This window comes from Ambystoma mexicanum, chromosome 4p, assembly GCF_040938575.1.
Source record: "Ambystoma mexicanum isolate Mex_15411 chromosome 4p, UKY_AmexF1_1, whole genome shotgun sequence".
NCBI classification, from domain to species: Eukaryota; Metazoa; Chordata; class Amphibia; order Caudata; family Ambystomatidae; genus Ambystoma; species Ambystoma mexicanum.
Genome location: NC_090927.1, coordinates 1,083,584,175 through 1,083,611,726, shown reverse-complemented (window position 1 = coordinate 1,083,611,726; position 27,552 = coordinate 1,083,584,175). Strand labels below are relative to the sequence as shown.

At 43.6% G+C, this 27,552-nt stretch overlaps 1 protein-coding gene across 5 annotated transcripts in view; it reads right to left on the bottom strand.

The window, feature by feature from the left end:
• SASH1 (SAM and SH3 domain containing 1) overlaps positions 1–27,552 on the bottom strand; it is a 673,306-nt gene that overhangs the window by 101,258 nt on the left and 544,496 nt on the right. For 4 of the 5 annotated variants that reach the window (XM_069606667.1, XM_069606665.1, XM_069606666.1 and 1 more), the window contains 2 exons: positions 21,126–21,258; positions 631–1,463 (listed from right to left, as the gene is read on the bottom strand). In XM_069606667.1, coding sequence (XP_069462768.1) covers positions 631–1,463; positions 21,126–21,258 — 966 coding nt within the window. The remainder of the gene's footprint in view (positions 1–630; positions 1,464–21,125; positions 21,259–27,552) is intronic. The other variant, XM_069606668.1, reaches the window with a different exon arrangement.

Here is a 27,552-nt window from a genome sequence, read left to right as displayed (position 1 = left end):
ACAATTACAGGACTCGGCCTATGCTTGAAGCATGCTTTGCCTGCACTTGGATGAAGACATTATGGATCAGACAGGTAGTTATGGCACGGATTGGTTTAAACCGCTCCGAGAGGCAGGCTGCTGTGACCAGAATTGACCAGTGAAAAGAACACCCAGGATATGTATCGAGATAGAAAAAGCTTTGCTAACCACCGAGCACAAAGGTCACTTAAAATTAGACATTGTGCTACCACAAAAAAGAACAATGATGAGCATAACTTAATTTTGGGGGTTGTTATAGGGGGCACGATGCTAATTGATGTGCAAGGACCACTTCAAATCTATAGAGTGTATGCATTGTTTTGAGCTCAACCACTGAGGACCTTCCAGTAGAGTTCCCTGTAGCATTCTATTTCTGCATTAATGACTAGTGTTCTATCGTCTAAGTGTCTAGAGCATCCCAAATGCATAGTGTGATCTGTGGCTGGGCCAGACAACTTGATAAAAGTGCCATTTTGCTTTTCAGCCGTACACATGAGGGGACAATGCAAACGGAGAGGTACGGTGTGGGTGCGGAAAGAAGTACTATTCTGTCTGCCATCTCACAGGGGGGTATCGGAAAGCCACTTGCATGACACCCGATTGACTCACAGACTTTTGGTGGATTCTCAAGAGAACCCTTTTAGTACAGCGGTCCACTGTAGCAGCCCACTTCCTATCGGCGGCTTGGTCCTCCTCTAGCAGGCATCGCCTCAGGTCCTGCTTCTCAGCCTTGCTCAGGGTCCGGTCCGTGACTGGGCGCACCAGCTGGGATAGGTTGAGGTGGCTATAGAGACTCCTCTCCACCACATACGTGATGTTGAACTCACTCACTGAGGTACGGGGCCTTGACCTCCTATTGGGGAAGCTGTATCCGGCCCCCTTGGCCTTTTGCCGGAGGAGCTGCTGGTCACAGGTGTTGTTTGGTGATCCTTTCCTGCTGGGACGCTGGCAGAAAAAAGCTCTGGAACAGGAGTAATTAGAATCCATTTTCTTCAGCCTGATCTGCTTTCTGACACTCTGAACCTCTTCCAATGAAACCAGGAGATGGTGTTTGTGTCTGTTGCTGTCATAAAAGCACACACTCTCGGTACTTACCCCATGATTTATTGCGCCCATGCCCTTTTTCACCTCACCCTCTGTAAGAGAGCGTGAAACTTTCTGGGCCTTCTCCTCCTCCGGGGAGGAAAAAAAGGTTCCAGACTTCTTGGAGGGCTTGATGAGGCCACGGCTGTCAGATTTGCCGAGCGACTTGGCCAGCTTCCGGTTGGCATTCCACATATCCAGGTTACCAGAACAAGGGGATGGGGAGTGGGAGTCCAAATTCTCTTCAGGATGCTTGTCAAGTGAATCGTCAAGGTGGACTGGCTTCTTGTGGACCCCGGAGTAAAGGGCAGACTTGTCATCTGCGATGGGAGTGCTGCACACCGTTTGCTCTTCCCCACCTGCAAGAAGAAAGAGAGCAGATTGTTAGCCTTTTTTGGGAGATTCACAACTGAGGCTTACTTGCAAATAGAACTTCAATTTTTTTTTTAAATGATCATTTTAACATTTGAAACAAAAGATGATAAACTTTCAAAGTAATAATTGCCATTTGCGAATAGTACAAGAATTAAGTGAATTAATGGAAAGACCTTAGAACCACACTATGCAAATTGGTAATACCCTTTTTGTCAAGATATCTTTTTTCATTAGAAGAAACCTTTTCCCCTTTCCAAATGTTCACACTTTGATGATGTTGTAGAAGTCATCTCTAAAAAAAAAAAAAATATACATATATATATATACCAACCTACTGATGAATAAAACATCTTACAGTGTTCCATGTCTTCAGCAGTGTAGTCATGACAACCAGTAAAAAAAGTGAAGTCCGCCTCTATAGTGCATAGTAAGTCTACGAATATCTACTTTAATTATGTTGATCATGAATCCATTAACATCATTAACATCTCCGTTACCATTTTCATCAATTGGGTGTAATAAGATTAATGAGTAAAGACACAAAGAGACATGAACGTCCTCTACTGATATGCAAAGCTTGGATTTGCATCAAATTTCACTTTGTTTATGTTGTAGTTATTCATGTTTTATGATTGGTTCAATACAAGCAACTAACTAAGGGGTGATGCAGCATACATTTGTTGGGATTCCTGCTGCAGGAGAACCATCTTTGACAAGATTAAATGTACTCTCACAATTTGCATGACCAGTTTGCTATTAGAAGCAAATTTAGTTCTTCTCAAGTCCCATTGTCTCCAGTCCTCTTGATAGATAATTCAAGCTTACTCTGTAAAATTCTTTTCAGCACCAAGAATAACTATGACAGTAGATTGCCTGTATCTCTGTGGAAAGCAAAGGTGTACTACCCTACTTATATTTTCAAATAATTGATGTCCTTTTAAAAAACGTCATTGTTCTGGATATATCTAGGGTGGGAAAATACAATGGGCCTCATTACACGGATAGCGCTAAGGGATTACCGGCACCGGTGCCGGTAATCCCTTAGTGCCATAGTACTAGGTCCCTTAGCGGGTCCCGTCCTGAACGTGTGGCCAGACCACACGTTAAGGAAGGGACCCCGCTGAGGGACTTCAGGGCAAATAACGGTACCGCTATTAGCGGTACCCTTATTTGCTCCTTCCCCATTCCCATTGAGCCCTATGGGGGGGAATGGGGAAGGGCCTTGGTGAATGGGGAATTACCGCTCCACCAACCTTGGAATGGGGCGGTAATTCCCCCATTCACCAAGGCGGACTCTGTAAAATACCGACGGCAACCATGGCGCTAATAGCAAAATTTCCAATTGTAAAGTCCCTAAAAACATTTACTTTAATTTAATCTGAGCCTTTACATTAAAAGCTCATCAATTATTTTGCCATGTACAATTTATTTTAAAGAAGAGGATAATTTCAGAAGAAAGATGATTTCGATGTGGATTATCAATTGCAGATGTGGTTTTTCAATTGATCTTTTATGGGTTATGGTTTTGCTTAAGCAGATTCCTCCAAGTTGAATAGTTAATTTTGTATTAGCCTCTTGGGGATTATGTTTTTTTAGCCAGATTCCTTCAAATTCCTCCCTAAAATTGAATCTTTTCTTGTGTCAATTGTTGTCCAAGTTTGTTGCAAATTACCATAAGTAGCTATTATTTTGTCTCTGAAGAATTCCTTGAAGGTATGCAAGAGTGTTGCTTTTGTAATATTAGTCATTCCATTAATAGTAAAGTGTGCTTTCATTTGCATTCCAATAATTGATCCTTTAGAACTAACATCCTTGATAGTGTAGGGCCAGTCTAGGAAGTCCCTTCGGGAGCATAAACAGATCGAGCATTTGCCTTTAGGCAGTCACTGTTAGAGAAGTAAGACCTTGGACAGTAGGGAGGAACACTTCATATATACTGACCTGGGGGGTAAGGACACCTGAGTTATGGAGGGACTGGTGCTTTATAGATGAGATAGAGAGGTACTGCCCTTAGCAAGGACCCCCTCTGCCCCTTTCAAGCCTACTGTGTACATTGACAAATCTGCCTACCTTGATATTGCACAATCTGCACATTTAAATTATCTTAAATTGACCAGCACTTGTGAGTTAAAACCATTTGTGACAGATCTTTAAGTTGATCTATGGCAAACAGTTCATCCTTTTCCTTGATAATCTTTTAATTAATTTCCCTGTCTACCTTACAACACCTTACTTATCAGGTGCTCCTCAACTTTGATCCTTCACTAGAGAATTAAGATCAACAGACCCTTTGGATGCAATGTTATTGTGATTTGATTTTTACAGCAGTTTGTGTGCTCCGCCTAGCTCTTGCCCTTTACATGAAAAAGCCACTGCACCCCCTTTAGTGGCAGGGGCAGTGTACACAGCTATGTGGGGAACTTTGGGGAATTTATGCTACACCTTTTATCTTTCCTGCTCCTCCTCCCATTGGTCTCTCTTTGCAGAACTCTTTGGGGTCTCAGCATCATTCTCAAACCAAAGTGACAGAGCAGTCTCCACAGTGCACAAGGGGGTTAGTAGAAGGTTGATCTCAAGATCTCAAAATTTGCCTTTGGCATAAAGAAAAGGAGGGGATAGCAGAAGCAGAAAGGGGAGGAAAGGAGGACAAAGGAGGAGAGATGGACAGGGGATGGGACGGGGTGGACGAGGAATGGGGGATGTGAGGTGGACTGGAGTAGTGGCAGCGGATGAGGAAGAAGAGACAATAGATGAGTGAAGAAGAGTGATTTTAGAGGAAAACAAAAGGCGCAGGGTCGGAAGCAGAAAGGGATGAAGAGAGGGAAGGATCAGGAGTAGAAGAAAGAATGCAATTGAGAATCTGGTATAGGTGAGAAGGCTAAGAGAGGGAGTCCAGAAGACAGGTGTAGACATGTTGAAAAAGAGCTGTGTTATAGTCAGTCTGAAGAGAGGAGAGATTAAGAAGTTCAGTGGGAGATTGAAATTACGGGCATTTAAAAAATCGACCATCTAGCCCCAGATGCCCTTGCTCGCCTGCCCTTGTGCAAAGAGCTGAAAGAGTGAGAGTGTTGCTAAGAGTCATTGAAGCATGTGTCAGTGTTTCATCACCACACTGCCCCTCCATATTCTTTATAATACTTTTCATCTGGGGTGGTTATGCCGGTAAAACTGCCCCCCTGTCGTCTCCCCCTTGGAGACGACAGGGGGGCAGTTGCTTCCCAGGTACCCTGGGCCACAGCCTATTAGAGTCCTTTTTCACTTCAACCCCCTGGTTCTTGTTCCACTTATTTCTTTTATTTGTGAAAACCTCCTTTTGGAGTTAATTTCTGAATGGAACTTGGTGCATTTTCTCTTCTACTGAATGTCAATTTTCTAAGAGGGTTATAATAAGCTTTGCTTTGATAGTTTCTCGTCCACTGGACCCATCGTGGAAGGGTTCCCAAGTTTGAAGCAACTGTCTCTAATGTTTTCCCTTCCTCCACAGGTACCACCAGCGTGATGCTTTGCTCTCACTTTTACTCATTACTTACTCCCCGGTTTGCTCGTGGCTTGTCAGCTGTTGATGACATTCCCTCAGTTTACAAAACATCAGCCTTTTCTTATGTCTTTTTCACTATGTCCCACCTTTTTCAAACCAACTTCATCATTTCATTCTTGAGTGTTCTTTTGGGCGAGGGGTTCACATTTATAGATTGTCAATTCATTCATCTGGATTATTTTCACTCCTTTATCAAAGGTTGACTGTCCCAATGCTTTGTGACTGGGACTACCCATGCTACTCCTCACGCCCAATTCTATAGTCAGAGCGGAGCCCAAGGACAACAACTAACATCCCGGAAACCATTCTGCAACACCATTCTATTATGGTTTGATCACTATCACCTTGCCATCTTCCCATATGGATTCTGTACTTTGTTATTTTCTTTTTATAATCTATGAAGCGTATGCTCGACCAAAGGTAGCGGAGCGCTTTACAGTAAAATAAAAAGTATAGAGTATGGATGAAGCAGAAACAATGTTCAATCAAAAGTACAGCAGTAAAACAGGAAAACAAAGAATATGGTGAGAGGTAGAAACTTAAAATTAATCTCCAGGTTAGGACACTCAGTGATAATGTTAAAGGTATTTGTACTGCGCACCATCACCAACGGAATTGGTCCCCACGCGCTCAGGCAGATCTGCAAACAAGAAGGCGGGATGGGGTTAGTCAGGTGAAGAGGGAGCAGGAAAGTGAGAAAGGTGATGTCCTGTTGGTAGCTTCAGTCGGGTTTCACCATGCACTGAGCTTGGGTGAGAATATCGGATCGATGCAAGTCCTCGTGTGCTGTTGGTACGACTCGTGTGTTGATTGTTGTTGTGGTGTGGTGAAGTGTGTGCGGTTTGCTGTGCGAGAAGGTGGTTGTGTGGATTTTTGTTTGAGTCAAGTATGCAGAAATTTGAGCTTTCGTGTTAGTGGGTTATATGTCTTAGTCCTTAAACAGGAGAAAATAGATGCATTTTTAGGGTTTAGCCAGTACATTGCAGAGCAAACAAATGAAGGGGGCAGATCATTCTATCCATGGGGCAGAGCAACAAAAAAAGAGCACTGTGCAGAATAAAAGGCATGTTGGGAGCTGAAAATCTGATGAATGTGCGCTTGCATCGCCTGTGATTCACTCAGTTTCAAGGTCCCTAGCCATTTTCTGATTGTGTGCCACAACCTACCCATGTCGATGGTTTGCCGAATTTGTAAGGGAGCATGCCTACACCTCCAGCACATCAGCATAGACCCAGCAAACACAACTTAAGGCTCCCTGCTGAAAACCCCCAGAGGTGCTGCCTTCCCACCCATCCCCTCTCCTTTTTAAGGGAAAGCTCATTAATATGATATGGTATTTGTAACACGTCTATACACACGTGTTTCAAGGCGCCACGAGGTAAGGAAGAGGGAACAGAGGGAGGACAGAGACAACGATCTTACTAGGCCAAGTGACATTGAGATTGCGCAAGTGCACGGGACGGGGGGGAGTGCCAAGGGAAAAAGGGAAGGGAGCAGTGCTGTACATGGGATCAAACCAATAACAAGAAGTGTGGCTAGCATGTGCAAGGGTAAGGGTATGTGCAGACGGAAGGTGTCCAAAAGTGCAGATAGGAGGACTGCAGGGTTACAGATACAGACCCAAGTGCAAGGGTTGCCGGCAGGCAGTGCAACTGGGCAGGCAGGGAGCTGAACCCGAAATCAGAGGATAGCCAGGTGACCAGTGCAGCATCAGACAAAACATCATCAGGGGAGAGGAAGTGAGAAAGCAGAAGCAAAGAGGAAGGTCTTGAGGTACATCCAGAACCAGAGATGGTTCTCCTCAAGTTCCAGGGAGGCTGTTCCAGAGGGAGGCCCCAGCCGAGGAAAGAGATCTACCACCAACTTGTTGCTTGGAGAAGTGACTGACTCTGAGGGAGTTGGAGGAGCGAAGAGCTCGAGTAGGAAGGTATTTTCGAAGGGAGAGTTGGAGGTATTGAGGACCCAGGACCCAGTAGGCCTTGTGGACAATGCAGAGGATCTTGAACTTAATCCTTGCAGCCACTGGGAGCCAATGCAATAATGGAATTGGTTAGCCTGTGGGCTTCTATGACTTGCACTTGGTTGGTCGATTGCGCTCCACTAATTGCCACATGAATTACCCAGAGACACATTTTCCCCAGACATCCATGCCGCCCAAGAAAGGGAACTTATTGTGCCTTAGTTACCGCGGGGCTTTTGACAGCGGTAATGGCATGCGATTGGGAGATATCCAGGAGATATCCTACACCATCTGAACAGCATTCTAGGAGAGAGAGAGAGAGGGGCTTTACACATCAACTGTCTTTTTCATTAGTTTTAAGTGTCACTTACAAACATTAATTTCTCATGGGCTGATCAGAACTGTTTCAATTTCTGATAACTTTCTTTTGTTGTTTCGGATGGTGATTTTTAGGGGAGATTTTAGGCAGCTCTTTTCATGGGAAGGGATCTCTCCATTCACGTTATTTAACCATTACCCAGGTTGGCCACACTCTGTCAATTTCCCTTTAAATTATTTACCTTCAGCTTTAAGTAGGGATGGGTGGTACTGCCCAGCACCATTTTATGAAGACCTTGGCAGTCTGAGAAAATTGTGAAATTCTTCCTCCTCATCCAGATGGAGACAACCACATGACAAAACCTCTGCTCCCAGATCAAAAACAGATTGGAACTTCCAACAGTTGGGTTTAACACTAAAATCCAATATTATGAGTCCTCATTGATCCCAAACCTCCTCTCCTCTCTCAAATAATCTTCGCATATCTCCATCTTCTATGCTACACAGACACAGACGACCACACACATACAGCTTTCTGCCTGCGAATCGTACACTAACCTCAGCTAAATAAAGTCAGAGGTTGCATCGGTAGGTATGTCACCACACAAACCACAGTGAACCATAACGACACTCGGGACCAGGGGACCTCCTGTGAGCACTTATCAACATATCAGGTTTTGCATCTGCTTCCGCCTCTCCCCGACTAATCCCCCTCACTTCTCTTTCCTACAGAGCCGCATGCAATGAGGCTGCCAACCTGTAGGAGTGCTATACAAGGCCACTTTACCATACACCATACATTGTTTGTGGGAAGAACCCAGTAGATTTTCACAAATTCACCCAAATTTGCGAGCTTGTAATTACTGTGGATGTGTAGAACCATCAAAAATGTGGATATGCTTGTGGACATACGTGTACAAATGCAGACTTGTGCAGGATTCCAACCAGTCGGGCAAATCAATGCACAGCTTGTTGAATCGACATTTTGTAGATTCTGCGGAGGTGGAGAATGGAGCTGTGCCCACAGCACACCGAGGTATAACATTTTACACAAACGTGCCACCTACGTATTCAAGATATTACTATGTAGTGCCATTCCTGTTAAGGGGAATAATACAAATTTACACACAAGAAAAAAATAAATGAGCATATTGTTTCTGGGGCAAACAGCTGCTGCCTTCTGAGAAACTCCAATTAGGGCATTGGATTACATTATTTAATTGTAATCATCTCTGCTCAGGCCTGTAGGTATTTGTTCATATGTTGCATTCTTGCTGCTCTGCTGCTTGCCAGCAGGCAACACTGACATGCTTAGCATCTCAAGCTTTCGACGATTGTTCGCAATATCACCCAATTCAACAACAACAAAAAAAAATCATGTTTTTAATATCACTTCAGTGATTTTGAGTGTTTGAGGGTCATAGGATTTCACTTCCGCCCTTCTGATTTTAGTGAAATGAGGCTGCTAGCATGTTCGTCTTTAATGTGACCCATACAAAAGGCCAGCGGTTTTATCATTATTACAGATTCAAATGATGATAAAAGTTGATGCGTACCAGTTTTCATTTCAACAAGATTCTTTGCGCTGTGCATGAGCAGAAGTCCCCCACACGCAATGCAAGTGTGGGTGGCATATTTTCCAATATGGCTGCCATAGTGAAAAACACTTTCCGAAGGGGAAAGGCGGAGCCGTAGACAAATGATACCAGAAAGCGCAACACACTGAACAAGGATATAAACATTCATGAATTTGTGCGCACACTAAACAATTTACTACCCATGTGCTTTAATTGGGTGTACTTGCGTGAAAATGGACTGACTAACTAGGACTGTACTGGTTGTGCCAACAACGAACTGGTTGGGAAGAATAATGTGTACAATCTATTACCATATGCAAACTCCAGCTGGCCAGTTACAAATGTTTTTAAACTGGAACCAGTGGCACCAAATCGTGTTTTCTTTTTATTTTGGACCAGATTTGCCCAGAAGGACTCAACGCCCAATTGCCGTTAGCCGGATAAAAAACCGAGAAAGCTCTACGGATTGGATTAAACTAGCAACGAAAACAATACATCCCATTAGACATTAATATGCAAACAGCATTTTCTCTATTGTTATTCATTATTCGCGAAAATGCCTATTTCACCACATGAATTCAGTAGCAATTAATTATAATTGAGAAAATGCAATTTGCACCAGGGAATATTACACAAAGTGGAGCATGCCCGTCTCGCCCTTCCCTCAATAATAAAATATTCTAGAACCGGGTCATTTATTGTTCCCAAATCCAAGCATAAAATATATGGAGGCAAGCACCCAAACCCCAATACTATGTTTTGTTACTGGGAATTAAACCATGCCCGCTGCCATTTGCATGTTCTCCAAGCGCTATGATGGATCTGAAAAAGGTGGGTGGGATAATCATTCAATAGAGAGGTAAAATGCAGGATACCTTTGCCACTGAGTTTATGCGTGCAGTTCTGAAGTACCCGGCTACTCTAAGAGGATCTGTTTCTAGGTGGTATGTGTCAAGCGAATCCGTACAAATAACCTAATTTTTAAAAAAACAATGAGAAATAACCCAATTTATTTGATCGAAAAATAGTAGGTATTTTGGTATATGTATGATAAATAATAGGCGGGGTGGGGTAAGGGTATAGGTTAGGGTTAGGGGTATGAGGCGGAACTCCCCCTCCGACCCACACTTTATAAAAGAAATGTAAGTTAATAAAGCAAAAAGTTATTTTAATTTTTTGGTCAAACAAATTAGGTCATTTCTCAATTCGGTTTTCATTTCTGGAAAATATCACGGATATCCTGTGTCAAGGGCATACACGCATGTGTCCAGGTGGGAGCCCTGTGTGCCCAAGCTGCTGGGGTGGTGGTATGTCAGAAGATTGTAGAGGTGGAGTGTTGTGGACTAGGTTTCTAAATAGGCTTTTATGTAGCATTGCTTGCTGGTGAGCAGCTATTTTTCAAGTGCTCTTTCTCCATAAGCTATTTTGCATAAGCCATTATTTCTACACACCGCTGCGACACATCAGAGCACAAGTCATTGGCCCTTATTCCCTCCATAATGTCAAAAAATGAAAAAGAATTAAGAGCAGCACAGGTTACTGAAGCCAAACTCCATGCCGCAACAACTAGATCACACTGCACCGCTAGTGGAGTACCTTGAACATTCATTCTCTGAACCGTTTCAGAGATTAAAGTCCAATGTCATAGCAAAGCCATTTTGGCTGTGTTAGTAATTTATTTAATTTATTTTGACATTTGTAAAGCGCACCTAACCTGGAGGCAACGGGGCGCTGACAGAAATGTTTGACACGCGATTGTGTCCTTAAAGGGGGAGAAATTATTATTAACAAATCATGTTGGTATTAAACTGTGAAGTGAACTGAATAGCCATAGGTGCTACAATTTTTAGGCAAGTTGGGTCTGTAGTAGTAATGAAGTTTAAATCAGAACAGACATAAAAGTAATGTTTCACAGGAGATCCTCCCATCTGTACTTTCCAAAATGCCCCCAGTGGTTTCGCAGCATGAAATCATTTCTAGCGCACTCCTACTTTTGCAACATGTGGCACGATCTGACTCATTTTAGGGAAAATGTGACATCAACGCTCTCTAGCTCTCTAAGGAAAAATTGAAACTACGTATGCAGCCGATACGGTCAGAATCAGAACTTTGAAATCTCAACCTATTTGCACATATCTGAAGCAAAGTAACAAATACATGAATGTTGCGTTACTGCCTCAATCGAAAAGGGTACTTTCCCAGCAATTTTCAGCCAAAAACACAACCTCTACAGACGCGTACCAAGTTCAAGCGAGCTCGTATCAGCTACAAAGCAATAATGGCCAATGTGCCTACGTGGCCAAAAGATTCGACGCCTCTGGAGGCCAATGAGAATCTAAGAAGCAAAAACGTCATCGGGTTTGAAACAAAGAAGTGCAAGAAAAAAACAAGAAAAGGTCCCCCCTACACATGAAAGACTGCCCCCTCGATACTGCACTTGAGATAGAAACTACTCGAATCACACCACTGACCTCACCACTGCATCCTCTTTCTAATTACCCTTGCACAGCTCACATTTGCTCACCAGCTAATATACATTCCTACAAATAAGTACATATAGTCAGAGGGATCCACTAAGAGGCCAGGGAACAGACTACATAAGAGAACTAACCAGGCCATCAATATTTATCATATGGGGCGGATACGTTTTATGCCTAGTGTGAGAAACCTACAATTTCAAACGGGAAAATCTCAAAGGCATTCGGGGACAAATGAGTAATAAAGAACTAAACAGAAATGATAGTCCCCAAGTGGACCATTTTTTAAATCTGATTTAGTCGGGGTTATGAACCACACACTGAATGAGATTAAAGGCTGTGGTGGGCTAAATCAAATGAAAACAAATTAATCAGACGGAGACAAAACAAGCATATGCATATTATACCCTTTTATTTATAAACTAATACGTCCTATATGGGCTGGGGACATTTCATTTCCCCAAAGTAAAGACAAAAAATGAATTGGACAGTATACACAAAACTTCTTCTGTTGTATGCAGCAAAATCCAAAGTTAGATGGACATAAAAAACATCACAGAAAAGAAAATGCAGTTTCCACAAGAATTACATGCATCAACGGATAATATATACAGGACATTGTTGCCTGGCTGTCCTCATGTTAAGAAAAAAGCTAAACAAAGGCAGATAGAATTCAATAAATCTTAAATTCTATCCCTGTATAATCAACCTGACAAGGAGGAGAGAAGTAGAGAGGCCCAGGGGTACCTGGCTGTCGGTAAATAGGTTGGTATCCGGCCTATAAAACACATGCCAGGTCTACATCCCAATTGTGAGCAGCCCACACTCTATGTGCAAGGCGTGTAGGATGCTCAGAGTGGACGTTTCGGCAGAGAGGTGGAGCAGCTGCCTTCTTCAGGACCCCAAGAGAAATATTGGAGCGTACATGTGGGATTTTGTAACTGTCCCACCAAATGAGGGTAGGCGTGAGGGCGGAGTATGAATCTAAAGGTTGCCGTGTAAGATTCCATGTCTGGAGGACAAAGCCAAGGTAGGCACCCTAAGGCCAGACTCAAGGAGAGTAGTGGCATAAGGTGAATGTCTTCGAACAGGCGCGGTGGAAAGGTGCCACATCATGGTGCAGAGTCGTCGGGAATAGAGCATGACCCCCTGCGGCAGTGTGGGCTGAGTGGAGGGTCACAGGGGATTAGGAGAATACCTAACGGTGAGACATGGTATTCCCCTATCACAATTGTAGCCCAACCCACTCTCCCTCGGCTTTAATGGGGTATTTCCAATCACACCTCATCTCCCCCTCTCCATTTCCAAGAAGTACTGGGACGAGGAAGAGGCAATCGGGAGCAATGACGATTACCCATGGAGAACCCATTAAGAAACAGGGGAAAGACTACTACTAACCACCAGTGATTTGTCCCACTTAGAGTCAGGCAGAGTCAGGCACTCATCATTCACACTTTACTCCACTGTGGTCTATAAACGGTGTGGTTCTGCACAGGTGAGAAGGCAAGCTGGGGATGCTTACTGGACTGGAGGAGCTGAGCAATGAGTTGCAGGAAGAGAAGTCTGGAGGATCCAGAGTAGAGGAGCGTGCTGAGACCCTGTCCTGGTGTTTGTCAGGGGCTGCAGCGTGGCTAGGGAGCTGTCTCTCCAAGGAGCCGAAGAGAGGCAGCCTGCATCCTGCTGGCGGCGTTCAGCAAAATGCTTGTTCCCTTGGAACATGTGCCAGTCCCAGGTGTGTCAGAGGGACAGGTGGTGGGACCCTAACCTCGGCCCATGCTTCCAGGAATTATTGATTGCTGGCACTACCTTATCCATGAGTTTTGAACAAGTGAGAGAGAGAAACTCGGGAGCAGGAGCGAAACGGAAGAAAGGCAATATTTTGTAAAGCGGCAGAGCGGAAAAAGCGAGAGTGAAAGCATAAAAAGGACCGAAAGTACAAAAAAAAGAATAAGAAAGAGAAGGCACGCTTAAGGTGTAGAAATAAAGCAAAGTGCAGAGTATAGACATTGAAACACACTAGCGGCACGGAAATAAAGCGAAGTCCAGAGAAAAGATATTTAAAGAGATGTAAAAGTAAGAAAATAGTGCCAACTGCACGAAAGGAGGAAACCAGTACAGAGAAGAAGTTTGCAAGAGGCACAACAAGGGAAAGGACAGGTGCAAGTGTGCACGATAGAAAGAAGGAAGTGTGCATACTAGAGGCACAACACAGAGAAAGTAAAACAAAAGAAGGTGGAAGTGTGCACAACAAAGTGAAAAAAAACAAAGATGGAAAAGGGCTGCAGGAAGCACCTGAAGAAAAAAGGTTAAAAGCAAAGCAAGTACAAGAATAAAAAGAGGAGCTAAAGATCAGAGCGGTCGCGCTTCGGAGGATCAAAGAGCCTGTCGTTTTCGAAAGCCTCCGATTCTACCCCAGGGAAGGATTGTATGTGAAAGAAACTGTATATAAAGAAAAGGTACATCCTGACAAGCTGAATCTGTGTTTGAAGTCCAAGGGGCCTAAGCTTGGGGACGGGAACCCTGAGAATCCTAAGAAGAGTTGTGTTAGATTTTGTTTGGTGTTGAGCTGTTACTTTTGAGTTTGTTTATCTCTTGATATGAGGCCTGTCTCTCACTAGAAAAACAAAGTAATGGAAATAGTGGCGTGGTGTGAAAAGCAAGTAGGCCTATCACATAGAAGGTATGAACAATGCAGTATAGCTACTTCTCATCTAGCTAACATAATCTGAACATGTACTATTTATTTATATGGCGGTCATGGATCTTTATTTACTCTGAAGTGCTCCTGGTCCTGTGGAGACATTTGGAATCACCCAACCAGGAGTGGTCACCGCAGCAGCCCTTTCCTGGGCAAGCACACAGTATATGGACTCAGACGTGAATTCCAGAAACCATTTCATAAACGCGGCCAGGTCTTGCCATAGCGGTCCTTACCGCCCAACCTGGACTTTCAGGAAGGCCATTCCATATGAGGCACACAGTGGTTTCAATGCTTAGCAGGTAAACACAGACATGCTGTTGAGTCTCACTGAAGCCATTTTAATAGGGACTCATTTTAAAAACACAAAGGAGTTGCCACCAGCCAGTGAGGTAACACAGGGAGCTGTGCAGCGTGTCCTGGTTGACGAAACAGACTACCACCCCTCCTAACCCCCCACTTCAGGGACCCTGGGACTCTCCGCCACACATACACTGAGTTAGTTACATCCCCACATAAACCCTGAATGGGGACTCTCTGGAAAAAATAAAGGCATGGAAACAGACTTTCCTCCCAGCAAAGCATCTTCAATGGATCTGGCCAGGCAAGACCCTTCAGAATTAGGCTGTTGTGGTCACATAGGGCTTGGGATTGCATGGCAACATTGGGTTGGCTGTTTTGCATGTTCTTGTGCGAGTCCTGTTATGAGCCAGTGCATAGTTGATCAGCAGTGTACACGCTGGGTAGAACTATTGCGTTGTTGATCAGTAGCTCTAGCCCTCTGGATAGATATGGCGCACGGTCTCTTGCCAACGGCAGAGACCTTTTGGTTGATCTCGTTGGTTGGTGATTTTTTTAAATGTACCAATGTCAGCAGCCCCCTCACAACCGACTTGAAACAAAACAGCTAAAGTTAAAGCTTGAAGGAAAACACTATTCAAGAATTTTTTTTTTTCCCAGAACAACTTCTCCTACTTGTTCATTTCCCACGCTGCATGCGGGACTCAAAGAATTATGAGAGTAGCACGATGGTCGAAGATCAGGTGTTCTACAATAAATCCTGTTCCAGAACCTCGAGATTAAATCAGTCCATTAAACAGGTTATCAATCCATCATCAATCTCGCACACAACTATATTTTGGCAATGCTATTCATTATGAATAGCTATAGACAGCCGTCAACTAGCTAGTTCAACATGGCCTGACAAGTTTGGCCCTACAAGGACCTTTTCAAGAGCAATTTGAGCACCATATGTGAAATGTTCAGACTTATCTTGCTACTGGTTTTCCTGTGTAATGGTACGCCGACTTATCTATGCAGGGTTCTGATGAAGCACGCAGGATAAAGGTTCTAACCCTAGAAATTCTAACCCCAGCAGTGCCAACTCAGCACTTCATCCACACAAGGTGGTTAAATTGAGTACAATTAAAAATTGCAAACCAAGAACATCTATTATCACAGCATTTAGAAGTGGGGGGGTGAGAGGGGGGGGGTCCAGAATACAACAGGATATTATGCCGCTTTTGATCACAATCCCTTTGAAAATGCTTGCTAGTTTAGAAGTGCTTAAAACTAGTAGACTACCATTGGCTTTTTCAGGGGCTCTATTCATAAGGGGAATGACAACTGTGTGCTGAATGTCTCAGAGAACTATCCGTTCTAAGGATTAGCTGTTGGTTACGGCATCGGCTTCTGGAGGAAAGCCCTCGCTACCTGCTATCTAATATCTGTGGGGCAAGACGAAGTGTGAACACTTAAATGCCAGCAGACCGAACAGCTCTGCATAGTTCAGGCTCATTTACACAAATTTCAGTGTAAACAGTGAACAATGAAGATCCGGGACAAGTGTATGCTATATTGAATGACGTGAATTGTTTAGATCACGAATGATTGGAGTTAGTTATAGAACGCTAGTGCAATATTCAGTCTGGCCTAATGCCGGAACAGGAGGTGCATGGCTGCCTGGAAGAGGGAAGACAAGGGCGCGGGTGTGGGTGTGTGCACTTGTGCATTGCAGAGAAGGGGAAGGGGGGGGATAGGCAAGTAGGGTCGAGGGGTGAAATCTGACCGGTGTGGCAGCTCGTAAATGTGAGGCCATCAGGTGTGTTGGGGGCATGCTTTCTTCAGCCAGGTGGGGGAGGGGGGGTTCCAAGTGGAGTTCTGGGGGAAGGGGTTGAAACCCCATGATGGATCAAAAATCCTGGCCTTTGGGCAGGATTAAGACAGAGCCCCCTGTGAATGGGGGAAATTAGGTCCTATGCAGTTCTACGTGGTTTATTTGCAAAGGTTTCAAGGATGATCAGTTTTTCCATTCTCATCAACCTGGGATTTGCATAGTGGTTGGCTATGTGGTGAATGGAGAAGAATTCTGAAAGCGTAAAATGAAAGTTTTAGGAAACATGTAATTCTGCCGATGATGCAGGTATAATTTTATGTGTGCGTATGTTTGCTTTTTCCATTTCATGCTTTGACAATGCCCAAGCGCACCGTTAGGCCTACATAAAATGACAAGCTGTGGTTTGATACAATATTTAATTTCTATTGCGCTAATACACAAGTGTTTCAGAGCGCGACAAGGCAAGGGAGGGGAACAGGGGAGAACAAAACAGCGATCTTCCTAGGCCCAGTGACATTGAGAACACACAAGTGCATGGGAAAGGGAAAGGGGAAAAGTGCATGGAAGGGGGAGAGTGGAAAGTGCGGATCAGAAGAGAACAGATAAATAATAATAAATACAAATAAATAGATAATAGAGCCAATAAACAGTGGTAAGTGCAGCCAGCAAGTGGCAAGTTCTGCGTTTATGGCAGCAGACTGAGTTAGTCTGATAAGTGCAGAAAAAGAAGAAAATGGGGGGACACTTTATGGATACAGATACAGTCCCCAGTGCAAGGGGTGGCCAGGAGGCAGTGCGGGAGGGTGGCAGGGTGAGCAGGTACCTGGGCCCAGGTGACAGAGGGTGGCCAGGTGCACGGTGCCAAGAGAGAACAGATCAGCAGGGGAGAGGGGGAGCGAAGGCAGAAGCAAAGAGGAAGGTCATCCCCATTGCCTGCCACTGCCCCTCTCCATGTCCATCTCCCACTTTCCTCTCATCTCCCAGTAAAGCCATGACTCGTGGCATATTCTGGCACAACTGGTATGACCTTTAACCCAGATTTGGGACCATTCACTAATGTAATGGCCACTTACTACAGCATTTTCTGGCCAATGCTAACCATGCAGTGTGGCAAAAAGTAATATCCCTCTCCATTATTGACTATTTCATGCAAAAATTAGCCATATTTTTGGCATAATGGTCTACCTTTCCTGGCTCAACTGGGTATACATCTATGCAGCAATTACCAGATTATTAGTAGGATGATGGGCATATTGTGGAACACTTCATTGACTGTCATTAGTCAGTGTTCAGCAGAAATACACATACTCTCAAGACATTCACATGGAAGTGCAGGGGTGAAAAAAATAATAATTTTAAAAAAATCAAGCTGCAAGCTATTAGCCAGGCACAAAAAAAAGTCACTTGCCCCCTCAAGACTACACATTTGTGCCCGAGAGGAATTATCAATCACAACTGGCTACTGGTAAGTGCAAATTCTGAGTGCTGTGAAAGGGTCTATGATACAGTTAATGTTTACTATCAGATGCTCATGACGGCATTTTAAACAGAAGTCCAACGCATCTCAAATAAAGAGCCACTAGAACTTGGGAGCAGATCTTCAGAAACAAACCAGGGGAATTTTCAGCAGATGTCAAGAAAGGCTTGTGGTGAACCTGAAGGACGATTGTCAGTCATGTTTCCAGAATTGTATTAAAAGGAAAATAAATCAAAAGCCTAACTTACCCTATTTCTAAGAGGGAAGTTTCCTACCTAACAAAAAAGAACAGGTGGATGCTAAAGTCCAAATGAAAACTCTTTAGTCCGAATCCTATCCAGATAACTGGCTCTACCACTATAGAAAACACCCAACTAAGAGAAGGAAAAGGGGAGGCTTTCTACAATAGCCTCAGCAAGGCTTCCACTTGGCCCAGTTTATACTCGTCTTGTTTACAGTCTTCAAAAGTTCCTTTTTCCTAGCAGGATATTCTTTCCCGCCTTAATACCAAATTACGTTTCGCAGTCCCTCTTTTAAGTAAAGAAAACTGTTTGATGTTAATTCAATTTCTACAGGATTGCTTAAGAACACACAAAAAACGTTTGCCCTTTCCTCCTTCAAGGCGCAGGGACTCCCCATAGTCCTACAGTCTTCAGACATCTTTTCTTTCACACAAGTTATTTTGGAAAGGGTGGTAGTCTGTCCTGGTTGTTCAAAGTTTTACAATCTTTCTGGCTTTTTTAGCCTTAATTCAATTATTCATCTGTCCTTCTTTCCCCCTTTTGTGTGTTAGTTGCATACTTGGGTGTGTCAGGGTCCGATAACGACAATATCTTTTTCGAGCTGTTATTCAGAGTGTTAGTTTTTTTCTCAGGCCACCTTTCATTGTTTTTTTTTTTTTTTTTTTAACTATCGGGGTTTCTCAGGCTTTGGTAATCTGAACAGCATTTAGAGGAATTTTTGACAAAGTTCGTATTACTCTCACTCCCCCTTTTATGGGGTATTTGCACACCCTGCTTTCTCAGGCTCTCATAACCGGGATGTGTTTCACAGCTATTATTTGCAATCTTCGTATCTTGTGGTCTGTCATCTGGCGGGTTTCTCAGGTTACCGAAAACTTGTTGGCTTTCCAATTGGCTATGTATCTCTGTAGCTATGGTCCGACATGCAGAGCTTGAGGATCCGGGCTCCCTCATCCGGTCTGGTCTCGGCATCTGTTAACAGCCTCCCGGGCCACCAGAGGTTCTGCTTGACTGCGCAACCAGACGAGATGGGCATCTTTCTGTCTCTGCTCTGACCTGATCTCCTAGATCGGATAGAATGCAAACCCATAGGTGTTCGGTTAGCATTTCACTCCCCTCCTTGCTTCCACTGGTGCCGCAGCCCAATGCGGCTTTGCCCTTCCAGGACGTAAATTCTGTGGAGGCTTGCCTCTGCGTAGCAGTCCCACTGCCTCTGTGGGAATCTTTCCTTGTTTTACAGTCCGTCCTCTTTTTATACACATCACAGAAACAATTTAAACATTGTCCTTCTTTGTTGACCATGGCTTTCAGGTTTTATTCAGCACTGCCTGCAGCCAAGAGAGGTAAAGAAGGATCTTTGTAAAATACTGCATTTGCACAAGATATACAAATCTTTCCGATATTCAAATATGTAGACAAGGTGGTTTGTATGTGGAGTTTCATTCTGTAATGGGAGTCCTTGTCCCGAAGAGGGGAGTCACTCCCATTGAGGTCCCACTTGTGCAGGCCCTAGGGAGGGTCTTGTATAATGGGCTCCTCTCCCTAGCCTCAAAGGAGGCGACTCTCCTCTGGGGAAAAGGGACGATTTGTCTGGATTTGTCACAGGCTGGTGTAGGTATGTTCTATTTGAGTTGACCATCATCCCTCCTAGTGTACCAGTGTCATGCCAATAGTACTCCGCCCCATGTCATCCCAGAAGTGCACTGTGGGAATGCTTAAGGAGACATGCTTTTCTTCAAAGAGGTAGGAGTGGGCAGAGTAGAACATGAAATACCAGAAGTGTACTTTAATCACAAATCCAGCACACTTGGTAAAATACATCATCCGCAATATAAGAACTGATTGTGAGAACACTAAACCTATAAGCAATGGTGGGAAACGTGCATACGTTACAAGATAAGAATACCGTGTCATGCATGGTCAACCCGTTCCTGTGTCCATGAAGAGGCTATTTCACAAAGTGTATGTTTGTGTTGGAAGTAAAAATGGCCTCCAAACCAACGGTAGAGGGTCACTAAATTTAGGAGGTGGATTTCATAACTCTACCGTGCTAATATGGAATTGTCGTTCTTGCGATGTACAGTATACAGGAACATTCTGACTTCTTCAGATATGTTGTGACCAATCTTTTGATGAAGCGGACTATCAAGTGTGACAACACCATCACAATTGGTCAGACAAAATACATTGGTAATTACATGTCATGTTCGCCCGATAAAAGCATTTCATCCGATGCGCGTCAACAGGTAGTACCGGCTTGACAGGACATTTCTGTGTACGTTTTGGGATTTAGCACAGGTGAAATCGTGTAACCGGTCAAGCACATACCTAGTTCATTAATATTTCACATGTCAAAATAAAAAATGTTATCGCTTTTTAAGGTACCAATATCAGTCCCATATTGGTCCCGTCAATACCATTTTCTCCTCGCCACAGGGAGGATTATAAAAATTTTAAAAATGTTTGGCATTAGCTCCTGAGTGCCATCATGCTGGGCAGGTCAGTCTTCCCCAAATATATGCTGATGGCTAGGAAGTTTCAGAAAACCAAGCCCGCGTACATGAACTATGTGTTGGAATGGGAGAGCAGACCATGGTGATCTTACAGTGGCTGCCAGATTACATTACTTTTTAATTTTTTTTTATTAAAAATGTTTTCACATTTTTTTACAAAAAAATTCTTACATCCTTCATGAACAAGTCCATGCTTTTATGTCCCAGGAATCCCAGTGAGGAGAGAGGGAACAGGGAAGGAAAAATAAATATGAAACTAACAAACATTCTGTCATTCATATCTATGCCTTTGTTAGATCAATGTTCTGCAAAAATTGGGTCACCGCGATGGTCTCGTGGCGTCTCTCACCCTCCATTAAACGGTCCCACCAGAACTCTTCGTTATATACTTTTGCTATCAGGAGTGAGCATCCCACCATGACCTCATTGCCATGTGCAAGTCATGGAGAAAGTGATGGGCACTGACCAGAATGCATCCAAAGTGGAAACACTACATTATTGTCAGAGTAGGATACAAACCTTTCCAGTTTGCCAGAGTACTATTAATGTACACTATGGTGGGGATTTTGCACAGTACAGAAGAGTCAAAACATAACAGTATCAAATAAGAACAAGAACCGATTCCAACTTCAAGCAGGCAACCTATGATTTACGTGGGTACGAGGCAGAACATCCAAGTGTGCTTTTGTTATGACATTTAATGTAATCATATAGGCACAATTTGGTTTACCTTCTATGCTGGGCTTTCTCATGTCCTCCACGCGAATGAGTTTTTTCCGAACTCTGCGTGTCGAGTTCACCAGCTTGTGAAGCCTCTTAAACTTCACGGACTCTTCCGTTTCATCATCAGACTGTTCTCTGGACTGGTTAAAAAAAAAAAAAAAAATGGGAAGTGAAACATTAAACTATTTTGAATTCGGTCAGAATAAAATCGTTTGTGTGCATGCTACAAAAAACTTTACTTTGTCAGAGTGTGGTGCCACAACATTTCAGCAACTTTGGACTATGACTTCATATATTTCAAATAAGAGTCATTTGATTTGGTCAAACAGAAAAATTGGAGCTCACACATCCGCACAATGAAGGCCTCTTGGTGCTAGAAACAAAACACATGCAATTTACATGGGAAATTAAACAGTGCAAACCGACAAGCACTTCGCAACTGACATAGCCAATCACTGCAATGTCACCCTGGCAAGTCATAGTAAGGGACAGCCAACTGTATGTTTCCAAATTGGTATACCATTCTGCATGCAAGTTTTATATTGATTCCAATTTGCATATAATGTGTATGCGTCAAATGCATGCCATTCTGCAATGTCGTACTCACACACACTTATTGCTCAATAAATTAGCGCCACAGGCTACCTTAGCCTACCCCTCCTACCTGCCGCTCACCCCAAAACCCAGACCCTGTGTCAGCAGTTTGCAACTTTGAGTAGCTGGGAATAGCCATGCTCAGTACCTGACATGAGGCAGGATCTCACACAGATTCGTGCACACACATCACCTAATCAAAGAGAAACTGGAAGGTGATGGGGAGTGCTGAGAAGTCTCTGACCCCTTTCTAGGACCACCAGTTCATAAATATACATTGGAAATTGATGGGGATGAGCGCCCTCCTCACCCCCAGCCCAGCTGGGACTGTCCCTCACCAACCCTGGTATTACCATGACTTAGGAATTCAGCAAGCAAGCAAAAAGATCATCAGGACCACAAGGTTTGTAAATGGGAGAGCTAGGCATAACATAACCCAACCGGCGATAAACGCAAACTACTAAATGATACCACCTCCAAAGGACTTGTAGTCAAAAGGACTTGCCTCGAAATGAAATGTCAGCTTTTCAAAGGGGTTGTTCAGGCAATGGGAGACTTCCTGGAAGACTTTAGGTTGATTCACAAAGATTTGCACTGGAGCAAATTTGGATAGGTCATTGGACATATCCGAATTGCAACTGCTGCTGCTTTATGCTGAAGCCACAAATTCTAGAACGTGGGCAACTTGGCGAAAATGCCTGAGCAAATGTGCAAACAATGATTTGTTTAAGTACATCTACAGATTTGTGAAGTAGTTATGAGGTAACGGGCGTGAATCGCAGATGCTTACCCACACCTTGTAACTTGCTGCAGGGCAAATCTTTGTGAATCACAACATTTGTATTAGTGTCCTGGCGAGGGCGTTCTTTAGAAGATGAGACATAGTTCAGACCTTGCACCAATGCAAGAAGGTTTTGCCGTTATGTTGAATTTGGGGAGATCTTTACTTTCCCCCCATTTCACTATTTGGAGGTTTTGAAGAGGAAAAAGCACTAGTTCCACCCTTCTCACTTCCCTGCTCCCTCGCATAACCTTGGACATTCTGGAAAAGGTCCATCAGATGTGAGCTGGACTGCAGTGGTGGATTGTTTTTGTTTAAGAAATTGGGGGTAATTTGATAGACATTTCTGGTGAACAAATCGTGCCAACAGGCATGCACAGCAGATAAGTCAGCGTGGCACTGACACATTCACCTGGCACGCAGTAAGGGATTATGTTGATAATCAATTAGCTTATTGGAAAATTCACTGCATTTATTTCAACCACCAGGCGGATTGAGGAAATGTTGTCACTGACATGAACCTATTTGCATGTTAGTCTTCAGGTCAAATTTGCGACTGACAACTATTGAAGGAATATCATTTCAAAAGGGATCAATCGTGGTTGTGTGTTTATCACTGAAAGGTCTTTAAGCATAATGGAGTGAACCCATGCTAGAAAAGCAGCCACAGTGTACTTGATGCCAGGCAGAGAGATTCGGAATTGCTTTGCTCGCTATGCCCACAGGTTACCACTGGCATAAACAGTGTTGGTGCAACTTTAAAAAAGGCAGGAGCCTGCGTCAGGCTGCCCTTCCAATGACTTGCAGACTTCCAGCTTCAAAGCCTAAAAGTGCATTCCTTTACTTTCCATGTTCTCAGCCCATGTGCTCTCCCCTCTGTACACATGCACAGGACTTAGTTCATAAGCTGTTCTTTGCAAGCATTGCTTTTAATTTCCCGACAAGACCTGTATAAAGCAGCTATTTCTGCTCCAATACCGATGCAGAAACAAAATGGCTTAATGCTTCGCAAATTCACAAATCTCGGTTTAACAAAAACAGTGGTTTTGGTGAAAATGTTTTAATATGGTGTTACAATATCAAGCTTTGCATAAGTTATGTTATATGACATTTGTACAGCGCACAATAGCCCAAGCACTTTGTGATGCTGGAGAATTGTATTGTCTGTACTCTGAACATTTAGTGTATGGAGGATATCACAGGGGCAACACGCTGGTCTTGGAAGCAAGCCTAGCAGAGCAACAGAGGTTCAAATCCCGGATCCGCGCTTAGAAACAGAACTCTGGTATGGTATTCGGCGAGTTATAAAAAAACAATTAAATAAATGAAACAAACATTTCATGGTAAGATTGTACAATAAGTTGGAGAAAAATAGCCATTACTCTGGCAGAAAAAAACTAATACTGTAAAATCATACTTATCTGTTGGGTATGTGCTGGGTGGGGGCTGTTTGAATGTTAGTGAATTTGTGACTGCTGGCAGGACAACTGGGTGTGGGGTGTGGGATATTGGGCTGCTGTCATGAAAGTGGAGCAACATGCATAGAGCTATGCTGAAGGCACTTAGTGCAGTACAGAGTCGTGTATTGTCTGAGAGTGCAGTTCCTGCACAGCTAACGATCCCTGCAGGCGGGGATGGGCAGGGACGGTTACACTTAGCAATGTTCAGCTACGAAGACACAGCTCCCACCCCAAACGGCGATGGAGCAAATGTACTTAATTGGTAAGAAGGGCATCAGACTGGGGAAATAATGTTCTAGTCTTTCCATTGTTTGAAAACAATTGTAGTTCACACGAATTACGGAGAATAGCGCAATGGGTGTAGTAGCATCATTCAGAGGAGATGCACCTTTTCAATAAGTTTGGAAATTCTTTTTCGTGGCTCACCAAACCCTGGGTGTGGTGCTCTCAACAAGCAGCGTTCCTGTGTAAAAGTCAGGCAAACACTCAGCAAAGTAAAAGTGGGCTTAAGAGGCACGTGTGGCTCCGACACCTTATGCCACCTTTGCTGATCTGGTGATGTGTTCACACCACTATTGTGCCCTCCACAGACCTCTTCTGGTGCTGCCCAGCGTGAAGGTGGCCCGTATGGCAAAATTGCTTATTTTCATTTATGGGAATTGCTGGCTACAGCCAATGGTTACTTTATAAGAAATATGCCATTTCTCAAATACCTGTGAACCGTCTTTTTACTTGCATAGAAATAATTCTTATCTGGAGTTACATTTTGGAATAATATTTAGATTGCATGGCAGGCAGTTTAAAATGGGGGGACGATAAAGCTAGACCTCATTGGGTCGCGGCTTAAGAGTTAAATACTAGCAATATCTAAATTCATTGAGATTCTGAAAGAGGCTGGCACTGGTATCTGAATCCAAATGTGTGTAAAATGCCCTATTTTGAGTGCATTAGCCAGCACTTATGTCGTCATTTCATTTTGTTTTTGCTGTAAGGGAAGACCATGTCTGACCTGTATTGATTCTTATAGTCATTCACATAAGAATGCTGGCTACGCTTGTAAAATACCAACTAAAGCAGCAAACAGATTGCACATGTTTTGAAGAGAGTAAAATATACAAGTCCCGGGAGAAAGTCCCGGGACGCAACGTGTTCGCCTTGGAAGCCAGACGACACGAAGCAACACAGGTTCGATCCCCGGGTCCGTGCTTAGAAACCTCTGGGTATTTAAGCGCGTTATAAATACGCAACTTTTTATTAATTTTATTGGTTTGTACAAACCTTTAAAATCATTTTCGAACAGACAAACAAACATGCATCAAACTTCACGAGTTCCCATCCCCGTTCAGAAATCCCCAATCCCCACTTCCTTGAATGTAAAAGCATCAGATTTCCCCAAGTCCCCTTTAAACACGTTCGGGTACCTGTGCACCAGAGTTCAAGCTCAGCCGGTTTTCAATTATGACTAGAAAGTGCGTCAGTGGGATTAAGAGTTTTAGATCAGTTCCATTGTACATGTGACCCCACCAATCGTCGGCACACAAGGACGGGTGGCTTGAGCTCCAAGGGCTCAAGTACACGGTTCTCTCGTTTCGAAGATTAGTGCAGAAAAGCACTAGATGCTTCAGTAATTCCGCTTCCTTTATGCAAAATCTACACATGGGGTTTAGGTTCTTATTGCAGCTCCAGGTTCTTAGACGTTCTTTGGTTTTAAACAAGTTCAGTCGAAATAACTAACATGAAGCATCTACGAGCATTAGGGTCCGGGAATACGGAAATGTAGCATTGGACTTTATTAAAAGCGCAAGCTTCTGCAGGCGCATCTGTCATCAGCGTTGCTGCTGTTCTTTCTGTGCAGGTTCGATCCCAATCGAGGCGCCAGATTTTCAGTTTTGCGGCATTAGGGTTTTCGTGCAGCAAGGTTGGCGTGATGTCGAATTCTACCAGGAAGCATACCACAAGGATACCAATTTCTGCTCTGATACTGGTCTGTTGTAAAGAATTTCAAACTGAGGACGGTTTTCTCGGGAGCGAGTTTTGCGATACAGGGATAGCAAATTCCAGCCAATCCTTGCCTGGATGGATATTAGGGCTAGTTCGTATCTTATGCAAGCAGTCTTTGTCCCCCTTGTGAAGCCTAGAACTTTCGTCCAGAATTGGTTCTCAAGGGAGGACCATACTTCATGGGAACAGCCCAGCGCATTTTCAGCCCCGTATATCAACACAGGAATAACTTTCTGTTGGTAAAACAGCCACAGCGGTTCAAGCGAAAATTTCCCAAATTTCCTTTTCATAATGAGGGCTTGACTCACCAGCTGAACACATTTCCTTTTTGTGTCTGAGATCCATGGTCCGTCGTTGATACACAAGCTTATTACCATTCCCAGGTATTTTACGCTAGTTGGTGTGGACATTCCGTCCCCATTTACAAACCATCTTAAGTTTTTTTTCGCCTTTCGAAACACGCCCTCTCATGTTCTTAAATACTAGTATCTCGCATTTTTTGGTGTTAATCAGCAGTCGATTTTCTTTTACGTAGCATTGTATGGCGTCGAGTTTCCTTTGTAGACCGACCGGTGTTACATCCATTATTACTAGATCATCGGTGTAAAGCAGCCAACTTCCCTGTGAATTATTCACTTTAGGCAGAAAGGAGTTTACAGCGTCTATTGCAATACCTATATCTGATAAGAATAGGCTGAATATAGCTGCAGCAAGCGGACATCCCCGTTTTACTCTGTTGTAGGTTTTAATTTCAGTTGATAGTAACCCAGATGGATCTAAGTGGATTTTGATGGATGTGTTTGAGTGAAGCTCCTTAATAGCCTCTGCTAGATCTTGGGGGCAACCCCACCGTTGCAATTTGGCCCACAAGAGACCCCTGTCAACAGTGTCAAAGGCGCTTAAGAAATCAATAAACGCCACATATACTGTAGTATTTGATTTCAGGGCCTCCATTTTTATAAAATTCAATAACAAGAGGTTTAGAGAACAGCCTACTTGTTTAACAAAGCCAGCCTGCCGGGGGTCTACATGTGATGTTTTTACTGCCCACTCCACTAGTTTTTGCTGCAGGAGAGTGGCATAATCTTTTCCCAATACGTCCAGCAGTGCTATCGGCCGATAGTTTTTCGGATTCGATCCGTCTCCTTGTTTAAAAATCGGCACGATAATTGCTGTCTTCCAAGATCTAGGAGACCGACCCAGTTTATTTATTCTTTCAAATAAGGCGACACAAATCTCGACCCAGATCTCCGGATGCTGCTTGACGGTGTAGTTTGTGAGGCCGTCCGGGCCAGGGGCTCTCGAGTTTTTGGCCTTCATGATTATCTTCACAATGTCATTTTTACAGAAGGAGAGTGATCGTGGTGAGAATCTTGGTGCATTTGCACGGTCCTCTACCTTAGATTCTAATTAAGCAACAAAAAAAATAATATTCCTGTAACAGTGCCTCGATGCCCGTGGGCTGTGTGAGCACTTTAAAAATGCAAATAAATAAATAAATACAAGCTTAACATTGGGTATACGAATATTCATCCAATTTCGCATGCCCTCAGAGGATGTGAACTGGTGCCTTATCCACAAGTTATTACATGTGCGAC